The 13123-nt window shown below is 38.3% G+C and overlaps 1 protein-coding gene across 1 annotated transcript in view; it reads left to right on the top strand.

Moving 5' to 3' along the window:
* Positions 1–13123, top strand: part of KPNA1 (karyopherin subunit alpha 1) — a 52014-nt gene that overhangs the window by 29934 nt on the left and 8957 nt on the right. The window contains exons 9-11 of the mRNA XM_085234883.1: positions 367–530; positions 1340–1418; positions 6926–7051. Of these exons, the coding sequence (XP_085091009.1) occupies positions 367–530; positions 1340–1418; positions 6926–7051 (369 nt within the window). The remainder of the gene's footprint in view (positions 1–366; positions 531–1339; positions 1419–6925; positions 7052–13123) is intronic.

The raw sequence follows: 13123 nt of genomic DNA, 5'->3' as shown, positions 1-13123 counted from the left end.
GTTTTGATATTGCTGCCTTCTGGTTATTTGTTAATGTCATTACACAGTAGAGCAAAACTGTGCATCTTGGCTTCTTTAGTGAAAAATGGCACATCTTGATGGAGATGTTTGAGGTTAAGTTTCCAGACATGGATGGTATTGTAGAGGCTGAAGAATTCTAGGTGCTTTTCTGCTGGTCTGTTCCTCTCTGCTAGTGTAGTTGCAGCCCTACACCAAAGTGCTACTGAAGTCTGAAATTTGCCAGGTATTCAGGATCGTGATGCTAGAGTGTGATTTTATAATGATGTGTACAGAATTAACTGGTGTAATTAGGTATTCCAGCCCTTTTGATTGCATAATCTGTGCATCTCTTCTATTGTTTCACAGGTTTCACCTTGTCTTAGTGTGCTCTCCTGGCTGCTCTTTGTCAATGATACAGATGTATTAGCTGATGCCTGCTGGGCTTTGTCCTATTTGTCTGATGGCCCCAATGATAAAATCCAGGCTGTGATCGATGCAGGAGTCTGCAGAAGACTTGTGGAATTACTGATGTAAGAAGCTTGTTCTGAGTATTATTCAATCCTTTCCCTAAAATCATGATTCTTCCATCAGAAAGCACAATTAGATATATCTTAATCTATTAATTTTCTAAAAACCAAAACAATCTGAATTTTGTAACTTATCCTGTCTTTAATCAGTCCTTTCTATTGTCATGAGTAACAGGAACAGTGGAGCTTTTCCTGTACTGTTTTTTCAACATGTAGCAACTACTTTTTTGTAAAATTTACAGAAGAACAAGAAACAATAATTTTCCATGATGTAAATTAAAAAGGCTATTAGAAAAAGCAGTCTACTGAATTATTGAATAGAATGTATTACTTAAAGTACCTTTTTATTAATTTCTGAAAAAATTATTTACTTTTCCTATTCTGATTTTAATAATGATAATGGGGAGATGCAGTGCAAATACATATAATGATAGAATATGATTAAATGGTTGGATGAAGATGTGCTTGAATTAAATGCAGCGCGTCTGCCAGTGTTCCTCTGTCTCATTATCTGCATTTGTGAATGCTCCATCCTTGAAGTTGATTTTTCTGCTCCCTAAGATGCCTGTACTGTGAGGTACTTGTATTAGAGTAATCTCATTTCAGTTTTTATGTTGCTGAATGATATCTTAGGGCCTAAAAGTTAAGAACTCTAGAATGAGTTGCCATTAGTTGAAAATCAAAAGTCGTTTGATTGATATAATTGTAGATAAGTCAGACTTAGCTGGCAAATTTTTCCCTGGCAAATGTTTCTTCTTTGAGGATGTGAAGATGATTCAGGATGGTTAATATCTCAATCTTGGTAATTTTAGGCATAATGACTATAAAGTAGTATCTCCTGCCTTACGAGCTGTTGGGAACATTGTCACAGGAGATGATATCCAGACCCAGGTATGGATTCACTTCTTCGTGTGTTGTACCCTGGTTCACCTTTCTGTTAATATTGATGTAACTTATTCACAAGTTCACCTCTTCCTGTTCCTTTTTAAGTTTGAAAATGAAAGATTGACACTAATTGCTGTATGTAGTGGTTTTCTTTTCCTGAATTGCTATTTATTCTCGTATTCCTGTGATTGGAGCTCTTATACAGCTGTGCAATACTCTTTGAATTTTTCTTTTCTGTTTTGTTTAAAGCAGTCTTCTTCTTAGGCTGAGTTTTATACTGAATGATGTAGTGTGGTGGGGCTGTTGACAGCCTGTTGCATTTGGTGTCAGTCTGTGATGAATGTACCAAAACGATGTGGTGAGATCTTGGGTGATATGTGACAGTCTGGGCATGTGCTTGGAGAAGTAAGAGGCAGTGGCTCACACCATTCTGTTGGAGTTAAACTGGGAGCCAGCAATGCATTGCCTTAAAAGTACAAACTTGTCAACCTACTGATTTCTAGACTTTTCAAGAAGTGGCAGCTCCTATTAATTTTTGTAATCAGTGGGAACAGAGAGTCCATGCCATGTATACATGTTATTTGTGGTCCACTGACTGGTGGCAACCTTTTTTGCATGCAGAGCAGAAAATCCTATTATGAGCTTTATCTGTTGTACCTTTTGTTAAACTTTTCCCATTTCTTTGTGTATTCTGACATCCTTTTGTCAGGACCTGCTAATATGTGAAAGAAAAGTACAGAGTAGGCTGCTGCTTTTGAAGCTTTGCTGACTTTTGGCCTCCACCTCTTGTTCACAAACTAAAAGGCATGAAAAGCATGCCTGTGTGATGTGGAGCTGCCAGACAAATGCACCAGCAAATTGGATTGAAGTCACAGGCTCAGGCAGGCTTGCTGTGGTGGGCTGTTAACTGTTATTAAAGCTGATGGCAGAAATAGGATCAGGAAGCGGTGGTAGCTGAAAATGGGAAGGTGCGTGTGGTAGAAGCGTTGAGATGGACTTGCAGGTGATGGTGGTAGCAGCTGGGGATTTTAAATGGCATGAAGAGCTTGGAAAAAAACAGTTCACTGGTAGTATCTGATTTCCCATGTAAAATACTTCTTCCACATAGATTGTGCTAAAGTTAAAATCCAAGTTCCTAACTGTGAGGCTTGTTCAGTAATCATTAGTTTATATTAGTGTGTCAATTTATTGCCACAGAACTACAAAATTCAAGATCAGACACAAAGATGACTTAGTAACAGCAAGATGAGTATTTTGTAACTAGTGCTGGGAGAGGAGGTTAAGATGTTATTAATATTTATTCATAGTCTATGATTGTATAGATAGTTGGATTGTATAAGTATTCTTCTGTTTTTCTTAGTGACTGTTGTTTTTCAGATTGGTCATAAGAGTGATTGAGACACATTTTGGTAAAATAGCTGTTTGCTGTTGTTTTGTTTTATTTTTTAAATAAAACCATAGGGGATCACTCAGTCATGTGTAAGGCAAATAATTAAATACTACTTTTCATAAAGTGAAATCTTTGATTTCACTTCGGGGGAAAAAAAAAAGTTTCAACTACTTAGCTGCATGCGGGTGTTTGATTTTGTTTTTGGTTTTTTTTTAGAGGAGCATACGAAAGTGTTCCTAAAATTCTAAGGAAAATTAAAGTCTTGCATGCAGACAATGGCATATGACAAAGAGGGATTCAGAAGATGCACAAAAATCTGTAAACAGATCTGTGAGGGGGAAAGAAGAGCCCAGTAAACAGTAAACACGTTTCTGAATAGGTGAACAACATACAAGCTAGCTGCCTGAAAAAGGTTTGTGTGCCCTCTCAGATCTGTTGCTTGTGAATAGAGAAGGTCTCGTGGGTGAAGTGGTGGTTGGTGGCTGCCGTGGCCATAATGACCATTAAGTAGTTGAATTGAAAATCTTTGGTGATAGGAGAACTGCCTCCAGAACCTCAACTCTTGATATTGATAGAGCAGATTTCAGGCTGCTCAGGGAACATGTTAACGTTAAGTCCCCTAGGAAACTGCCTTCCAGATGCACACTTCTGTCAGTGCTGGTTACTTCCTGAGTACCATCTCCCGAGAACATAGAAACAGGCAATCCTAAAATGCTGGAAGTGAAGCAGATGGGGCAGAAGTCTGGCTTGGCTGAACAGAAATAGTCTTTTAGAGCTTGGACAAGAAAAATAGCCTATATGGCTGCTGGAGGCAATGTCAAGCAACATGGGAATACTACAGGGATACTGTTCGCCTTTGTAGGGAGAAAATCTGTGTGATTGAAGCAGAATTAGAGTTGAAACTGACTGATATTGTAGGGAGCAGTATATTTTTTAACATGTTAATAATAAAAGGAGGACCAGAGGTAACATTGGTTCACAGCCTGATGAGAATGTCCCTGTTTGTAAGGTGCCCAGACAAAGCAGGCATCTAATGAGTACTTTGCCTCTGTCAGATGATGGACTGTGGCACCTCAGGTGCTCTGAGTTGGAGGACTGTGGCTATGAGTAAGGATCAACTCTCAGCCAACCCCTAACTTGTGCAGGATTTGCTACTCCACCAAGGTGCATATAAAGTACATGGGACCTAATGGAACAAATCCCAGGGTATTCAGCTGACCAGTGTCGTTTTAAGACCACTCTCTATTTTTTTCAACGATCTTGGGAATCCAGAAAGGTCTCAGTTGACTGGAAGCTGACAAATGTTGTTCTCATTCTCAAGGAAGACAAGAAAGAAGATCCTGGTAATTACAGGCCTGCCTGTGATTCTCACTTCAGCACTTCGTAAAATTATAGAGAAAATTGTGCTGGGTGTTATTGAAAAGCACCTGAAGGACAATTTGGTTGTTGTTCAGAGCCTCCACAAGTTCATGAGGGAAAGATCCTGTTTAACTAATTTAATTTCCTTTTATGGGAAGGTCACCCATTTAGTTGACCAAGGGAGGCCAGTTGATCTTATCTTTTTGGATTTCAGTGAAGCTTTTGATACTGTTTTTCACAGTATCCTTCTGGACAAAATGTCTGCCATAGGGCTAAACAAAAGCATAATGTGTTGGGTGAGCAGTTGGCTGATGAGTTAGGCCCAAGGGGTTATAACAAATGGGGTTACATCAAGCTGGTGGTCAGTCACTAGCAGGGTTCCCCAGGCCTCAGTTCTAGGGCCAGTTTTCATAAATGACTAAGATGTAGGACTAGGAGGTGTTTTGAACAAGTTGGCTGACAATAATTGTGGAGGGCTGTTGACTCCATTATGGGTGGAGAGGCCTTGCAGAGATATCTAGACAAATCAGAGGACTGGATAATCACCAATCACGTGAAGTTCAACAAGAGCAAGTGCTGGATTCTGCACCTGGGAAGATGCAACCCTGGCTATACATACAGACTAGGGAATGAGATGCTGAATGCTGAAAGGCATTTGGTAGTCTTGGCCAAAAGCAAGTTGAATGTGAGTCAGCAATGTGCCCAAGCAGCCAGGGATATGAACCATATCCAGGGGTACATCAACACAGCATTGCTAGCCAGTTGAAGTGAGTGGTTGTCCCGCTCTATGCTGAACTGGTGTTTCCCCTTCTCGAGCGCTGTGTGTGCAGTTTTGAGCATCACAGTACTAAAAGGACAGAGAACGATTGGAGAGTGCCCAAAGGAAGGCTACAAACGTAGTGAAGGGTCTGGAGGGGATGACATGAGGAGCAGCTGAGGTACTGTGATTTGTTCAGTCCAGAGCAGAGGCGGCCAAGAGGAGACCTCAACACAGCCTTACAGCTTCCTCACAAGGGGAAGTGAAGGAGCAGCACTGATCTCTGCTATCTGTTGACAGTGACCAGGACCAAGGAGAATGGCATGAAACTAGGACAGGGGAAGTTCAGTTTGGATGTCAGGAAACGGTTCTTCACCAGAAGATGGTTGGGTGCTGAAACAGGTTCCTTAGTACAGTGATCATGGCCCCAAGCTGCCAGAGTTAAAGAAGCATTTGAACAGTGTTTTCAGACATATGGTCTGATTTTTTTTTTTTAGTTGGTTCTGTGTGTATCTGGGAATTGGACTCACTGATCCTTGTAGATCCCTTTGAATATGGGATATTCTGTTTCTGTGATGCATCCTCAGAGTACAAACCTTTTCTGTTATATCTCATTTTCAACAATTAATAATTAATTAATAATTAATAATTGCCAGTGCTTGGAGTTGGCCAAAAACGTAAGTAGTTTATGTGAAGAAAAAAAATTCCAATCGTTCTTGTCCCAACAGATATCTGATAAATGCTGAACCCTAACCTCCCCCCACCCCCGCTGAATTTGCTGAATAAAATTTTTAGGAACATGTCCAAAGTCCAAGGAGGAGTCGGGATAGAAAGGGGGAGAGAGAGAAGGAAGGGAGGTCACAGATTCCAAGATCAGAAATCTGGGGGGGGGGAGAGGGGGGAAAAAGCTGAGGAGCTAGTCTTATTCAACCTAGGTAAAAGGAAGCTTTGGGGAGACCTCGTTGTGGCCTTCTTATGCTTAAGGAACTTATGAGAATTATGTGCCTTTCCCATTTATACTTCTGGTCTGATTGTGATAGGTCGAGCAGGAATGGTTTTAAACTAAATGAAGGGAGATCTAGGTTAGATAGTTTTAGGCCCCTCACTACAAGACATCGAGACCCTTGAGCGTGTCCAGAGAAGGGTGTCAAAGATGGTGAGGAGTCTGAAGCACAGGTCTCATGGGGAGTGGCTGAGGAAACTGGGATTGTTCAGTCTGGAGGAGGCTCAGGAGACCCTTGTCACTGTCTATACCTGCCTGAAAAGAGGCTGCAGCAAGGTGGGGGTTGGCCTCTGCTCTCACATCATTAGCCGTAGGACTAGAGAGAATGTTGTGAAGCTGCACCAGGGGAGATTCAGGTTGGATATTAGGAAAAATTTCTTCTCTAGTAGAATGATCAGGTGCTGGAACCAGCTGCCCAAAGAGATAATTGAGTCGCTATCCCTGCAGGTGTTCAATAAACGTTTAGATGTGGTACTGAGGGATGTGGTTTAGTGGGGAAATATTGTTGGTAGGTGGGCAGTTGGACTAGATGATACTGGAGATCTTTTCTAACCCTGGTGATTCTATGATTCAATGTTGGAGGAAATTCTTTACTCAGAGGGTGGTGAAGCACTAGCGCAGACTGCCTAGGGAAGCTTGAAAGTGTTCAAGGTCAGGTTGGAATGAAACCCTGGGTAATGGACCTAGTAGGTGGCAACCCTACCTATGGCAGGGCCATTGGCACTAGGTGATCTTTAAGGTCTCTTCCAACCCAAGCCGTTCTATGTTTCTATGAAATCTGATGTTACTTAAACTACTCAATTTTTCTTTTGCTTGTTAGCATGTAAAATACAAACATTTATTTCATACTTATTGCTCTTTTATTTTTCATTTTTTAAGCATTTTAGGAATATCTTGATGGCATATGCTTTCTAGCTTTTGAAGACTGTGTATTCCTTACTCCAGGTGATTCTCTATCCTAAATTTCCTCTAAGATGCGCTTTTCTTTTTTCTTTTGTGTTCAGGTAATTCTAAATTGTTCTGCCCTGCAGAGTTTACTGCATTTACTAAGCAGCCCTAAAGAATCTATCAAAAAGGAAGCCTGCTGGACAATATCTAATATAACAGCTGGAAACAGAGCCCAGATCCAGGTAACCTTTTCAGCTATGATCTTTGTCTTTTGGGCTAGAAAAAAACATCGGGTGATAAACTGTTTTTTGTGTTGTATACATACACAGTTATATGGTTATATAATTACTTGGAAGCAGAAGCATGTTGTAGGCTCTGTGTAAAATCAGAATATTTCAGTGCTTCAATCATCTCTCAGATGCAAATTAGAATTATTTAATTTTATAATATTAAACAGATTATGAGGGAGGTAGACAGCCCTTCGTGCATTTGGCAATGTCAAAGTACAGAAATCCTCAACTAAGAAATGAGTAAGCTACAAACTTTGAGAATCAAATAACTTCTGATGTTTCTTGATTTCAACGCCGAATATGAATGAAGGAATATGAATGTAAAATACTTTTATTCCTTTTTATATGCTCTTTTAATTCTTAGTACTGGCAGTTGTGCACTAGCCAAATCTGAAATTGCTTTTTATTAATCTGAACAGTAATTGAGGATATTAAACTTTTTACTTTGTGATTTGTCTTTCTTGGTTATACAAAATTTTGTAATCCTTCATGTTATGTAATAGCACAGAAGAACAATTGGAAGCCTCAGTCCTTTGTGTCAGCCATTACAGTAAGCTTCCAAAAACACACATCTTTGTTCTGAGTCTTGATTTAAGTTCAGCTGTCACAAGGAAATCCTGGGACTTGTTTCCAGGTGGTATAAAAGATTGACCATCTTCTCGACAGAGAAGATTTTTTTTTTTTTCCTTAAACTATAAAGTGAAAAAACTGTTAAATAGGTTTTGTTTTCCCTAGATCTGGAATTTTAAGAGCAACTATACTAAAGGATTTTTTGCTTCAAAGACAATACCTTGTACCTTTTTCAAAATTGTTGGAAAAACAGATTTTGGTGAAATATACAAGATTACCGTCAAGCTGAATGAAAATTTCCTCACATAAATTTAATGTATCTGAAGTTATATTTCTCAGTACTTTTCTCATGGGATTAGAGAGCATTCTCAGAGATTGCTGAGGACACATGAAAGTCCAACTGAAGACATCTGGTCTCTGAGGAATAGAAATGGATAGCAGAAATATTAGACATTAGAAATATTTTTACTACTGCTTAGTAACCTGACAGAAGTAATGCATGGGTGCACAAAAATTCGGCCATATCTGTGTTTCGTTTGTGAGTCCTGCTAATGTATACATTTCCTTGTAAGGCAGTCTAACATTTATTACTTTTATATCTGATATCTCTGGATTATTTATTCTGTATCATCAGAATCAGCATGAAGTGTTAAGATTCTTCACTAGAGGGATAGAATTATTTCTGTAGAAAATTTGTTATTAAAAAAATTATAATACCTGCTTTGCAGGTGGTTGTTATTTCTTAAGTTATACCTTCTTTACAAACCACGTTCAGCTGCTGACTCAAATGAGATTTTCATCTACCTCTCAGAAAGAACAGAAAACAAGGATAAGACTTTTCAGGAAGATTTTTCAGTTCAGATGCTTAGAATTGAGTGTAAATATTTATCTAACTTAAGAGATACTCAGAAAGCAAGGAGGAGAGAAAACAAAACTTACAGAAGGTGAAACACTGTAGGTCTTCCTAATCTGATTCAAGAATGTGACTAAAATGGAAGTGGAACCAAGGGCAAAGAAACCTGCATTTATAGTTGTCTTTCTCAGTTAAAATTTTACTCTTAATAGTGAAGATCGTATTTTTGTGGTTTATTTTTCTCTGAAGCAAAAGGGATATGGTCATGTCATCTAACCTTGGTAGAGCTCCAAAAATTTTGATTCTGGCTGTGCTGCTGCTTATGTATTACATCTGTGGACTTGGTGAACGTTGAAGAAGATGAACTGTATAAAATGAGCTACTGTGTCACTGATTCTTCCTGTGTCAGTAGTTTTAATTGTTGTACAGTTAGCACTGCAAGGAAGGTAGTCAGTACTACTTGTAGTAGGGTATGAGTGTTTTTGCCTTTGCTTTCCTTTCAGTGAAGGATCTTTTGGCTGCCTTACCCATGCTGTTACTACCTTTGTGCTGCTCCTCTCTGTTTCTATCTAGAAGGCTATTGCTTCTCCTGGGAGGCCTAAGAGTTCTAAGCTTAGGAGAACAGTCCAACCCAATGCATTTATTTTTTTCAAGTCTGTCAGAGATATACTTCAAGATGCATAATCATGTAGGAATGTTGCAAACTATGGGGAAAAAAGAGCTTGAGAGAATCAAAAGTATATCAGAAGTCATTCTGTAAAGAAACAAGTATCTGAAGCATCAATAAAAATTAAAGTTCGCTAATAGAGCATTTTTTTCATAATGCCAGGATTTCTATTCTCATTTTCAAGTTTTAGAGATAATTTATACTTGTAGTACACCTAGAAGCTATTTCAGTATTCACTTCTGTGCCTTCTATGTTCATTGTTCCATATCGTTCTGTTCAAGTGAAACAATTAGTAGTGGCTGTCCTTGTTAGCATAGCAGTCTTACACCTGATACATACTGCTCAGACATCCAAAAGTAAGGATTTAGATGGAATCTTAACTACAGCTTTTATAAGACTCTATCTTTTAAACCGTTGTCCGATCTTTTTTCCAATGAAGTGATGATAATGTGGTATCTTCATTTGACAAAATCTGTCATGTGTAACGAAACAGAATTGTTAGGTACATCTTTGATTGTGTGTTTAGTATTTTTTGAATGTTTCAAGGTGTCTTATCGCCTGTTTAGGTCAGTTCCCTTTCTATTGAGAAGAAAATAGAATTGCTTTCTTTCTTGGTAAAGGGAGATGAGAAGGCAGAGATGGTGGAAGTAATTCTATGACTCATTAATATTGCACCTTCATTTCTAGCAAGTGATCATTTGGAAGTAGAGAAGAACCCTTAGCTATGCATAGAAAAATATTTGTGGTTGTCTGGACAGAAGCTTGTTTTTTCAGAACTCTTGCATCATGAAGAAAATGTAGTGTAAAGCAAATCACAAAGTGCGTTTAAATTTAAACATAATATAATCTGCCTTATACTATGCTACAGACAATATTGGAAGGCTATCTGTTGAGTATTTGCATTCAATTCCAGTGAAAAAAATGTGAGAAGAAAATTCTCAGAAGTGAAATTGATAGTTCGTCGTTTAATAACCCATTTGTCCCTGTTCAGACAAATTGAGCTGCCTTTGAACTATGAACACACACTATGTAGTGAAACACTGGCTGTCTCAGGTAAATAGCCAATGTAGTCCATGCTGTCAGCCATAAAACTGAAATGAAAATAAGTAGTCATTCTGATCCTGGGTGGAAAATAACTATCCTGGTGATTGTGGCATTTTGCAAACAATATCTGTCCTGAGGCTTACATTTTTGAAACCTCAAGAGGAGGCCTATTGGAGGAAAACTGAAGTAAGGGCTGTTTCAGAATGTTTACAGCATGCTTGACTGGAATACTTGAGGCCATTTTTTCTTGGAAATAAAAATTAGCAACTACAGGTGTAATTGCAATGATTATCGTATGCTGAAAGTCTCATCATAGATGTGTAAAAAGGTTATAGAAAAGCTTGTATTCTTCTAAGTCTAGTTTGACTGGAGATTTTTGTCTTGGATGTTTAAGGTGTAATGAAACCTCCTATCAGATCTGGAGCTGTTACGTCTGCTTTTCTCACAAAATTCCTTCTCTGAGATGTTACTTCAGGTAACTTCTAGTCAGTGTCAATCATTGTAAATGTTTGAGCTGAAAAAAACACGTCAAAATAATTTTTGTAGTTGGAATATGCTCTTTGGTAAAAATTCTTGAAGATGATCCTATGCTAAAATGGAGAGTAGAATCCTTGTCTGATTTCAATAGCTGCGAGGACAAGGGATAGTTCCAATTTGCAAGAACATATAATTGAAATAAGTGCATGAATGAACCTGTCTCGTATGAGTTGCTTTATTCTTACTTTGTAGAAATTAATTTCGAAGATAACTTTACACTTTGTCCTGAATTAAAATATCACTTCTTAAGAACTGACCTTCCTTACAGAAGGAAATACTAGATGCAGCTCTAAATTAAATTTCTTTTCCTTCTTCCGCAGTACTTCTGAATTGTTTGATAGTGCAGGTGCAGGTGGCACACTGTAGCCAGATCTGTTCCAGTTTCTGCTGTATTAACTAGACTTTGAACAAGCACAGTCTTTAGCCAGAAAGCAAATAATTGTAATTTCAGCTTTTCCCGAAAGTTGAATACCTGCTTTATGTAGTAAATGACATTACTGTGATTTATAACTATTCTTATGAGTGGATTATTGCTCCAGAGCAGTGTGTTAGAATACTATGGGAACTTTGGTAGTGCTCAAACCGCAATCTAAGAATCGCTTCTGAACAAGAAGAAGAAAATGAAATATTTTAGTAAATCTAATACCTATTTTATCCAATCAGTATTAACAGACAAAGCTATATTTAGTGTTTAAGATTGCATTGGATTACACTCCCTCCATCCACCCACTCTTAAACATAGAAATATAAAGTTAGAGGGAAGGACTCCTATATTCATTTCCACTTTCATACTGTCTATAATGCTGTTTGATAGCACACTCCAAAGGCTTTCACTGCCATTTCTAAAAGATAAAATGACAGTCTATCACTGTTAGATTTGTACTCAAACACAATAAACTTTTTCTAGTGTTAAGGCAGTGTAAGTTAACATGCATGAAATGTGTGGAAGAAAGTGCTGTATTGCTTGTATTTAATGCTTAAAACACAGGAGGCTTGCATTTGTGTGTTTTTCTCCTCCAAAGGTGGAAGTGAAAGCCTTTCAGAGTGTGTTATCAAACAGTGTTTAGGCAACAGAAAAGTGTGATAGAGTACAGCAGTCTTTCCCCTCTTTATTTCTGTGCTTTTAAGGTTTGGGTTGGATGTGTATATCCTGATGCAGTCTTGATTGTCACTAAGTATAGTTTTTGTTTGTTAATTTCCTAGTTTGTATACAGCTTTGCTGTACTTCAGTGGATAGCTTCCCCAGTCAGGGAGAAGGGGAACTACATCTTCCTGGGAATCAGAAGGAGAACTGCACAACTGAAGCTAAATCCTGACTGTCGACCCTTCTGAAGGGTATGAAAGGCTATCAGATGCCTCAGAAAATGTTGTCTAACTTCGCAGCTGTTGAAAAGCTATGAAAGGCAGTACACCAGGTACAATCTTCCATATCTGACAGTGAAGACATCATAGGAGTTCTCTTCTGTTGGCAGGTTAAAAAAACTTATCGCTTCTTTTTCTTATATGCTTTAAATTCTCACATAAACATCTGGAACATGAAGTCTGGCTGTGCATGGTAGCATCTGGATCTGTGCCACATTTTTCTGTGGAGTTTCTTATCCTTGCTGAAATGTGATGTGGGGAAATGTAGCAAATGCTACCTTGTGTATCAGTTTTATAGACTGAATGAAATGCATTTTTATCGATTGGGTGAGGATGCAAGCTGAAAATTGTTAGAAATTGTTTGTAAAGGCCATAGTAAGACTGGGGCCATAGAAAAGGAAGAATGTAGTTCGCATACAATGTTGCTGTTTACACAGGTGAACTATGAAGTGATTTAAGTATAAATTATGATGATCCATGCCATAGTTTGCACCAGTGGTCTAAAATCTTTGTGCCTTTTGTAGTGGCAGGACTTTTTAAAAAAAAAATAAAAATCAGGAACATGATATTTCTGAGAATGTCATATTTGTCTGGGGACTAGCAAAACTCAGATGAAAGATTTTTAAATTTGTGTTTTAATAAAAGTCTACTTTAAGCTTCTGTGTATGGTAAATCCATATATCATGCCATATGGAGGGCAGTAAAGCTAGAATTCCATTCATTCATTTATTCTGTCTGAAAACCTCAGCAGTTCATGTTACTGTATTTTTCTGTAGAAGAGACTCAAAGCTGCAGACACCTCAACACAGTACTTTTTATTACACTGCAGGTTCTTCCTGAGAAGAGGTAGCAACCTTGTGTAAACAATCTAGAGGTTTACTTTACAAACAATTTGGAGTGTATGGGCTTAGTGTCTGTGTAAACGACATAAAAGTCAGTTACAGCTGAGATCTCAAGTGTTTCCTGGATCACAAATCACTGTGAAAACTGG

Source organism: Meleagris gallopavo, chromosome 1 (genome assembly GCF_905368555.1).
Source record: "Meleagris gallopavo chromosome 1, MGAL_WU_HG_1.1, whole genome shotgun sequence".
Taxonomy (NCBI): Eukaryota; Metazoa; Chordata; class Aves; order Galliformes; family Phasianidae; genus Meleagris; species Meleagris gallopavo.
Note: the sequence above shows the minus strand (reverse complement) of the source record. Positions and strands in the feature narration are given on the sequence as shown.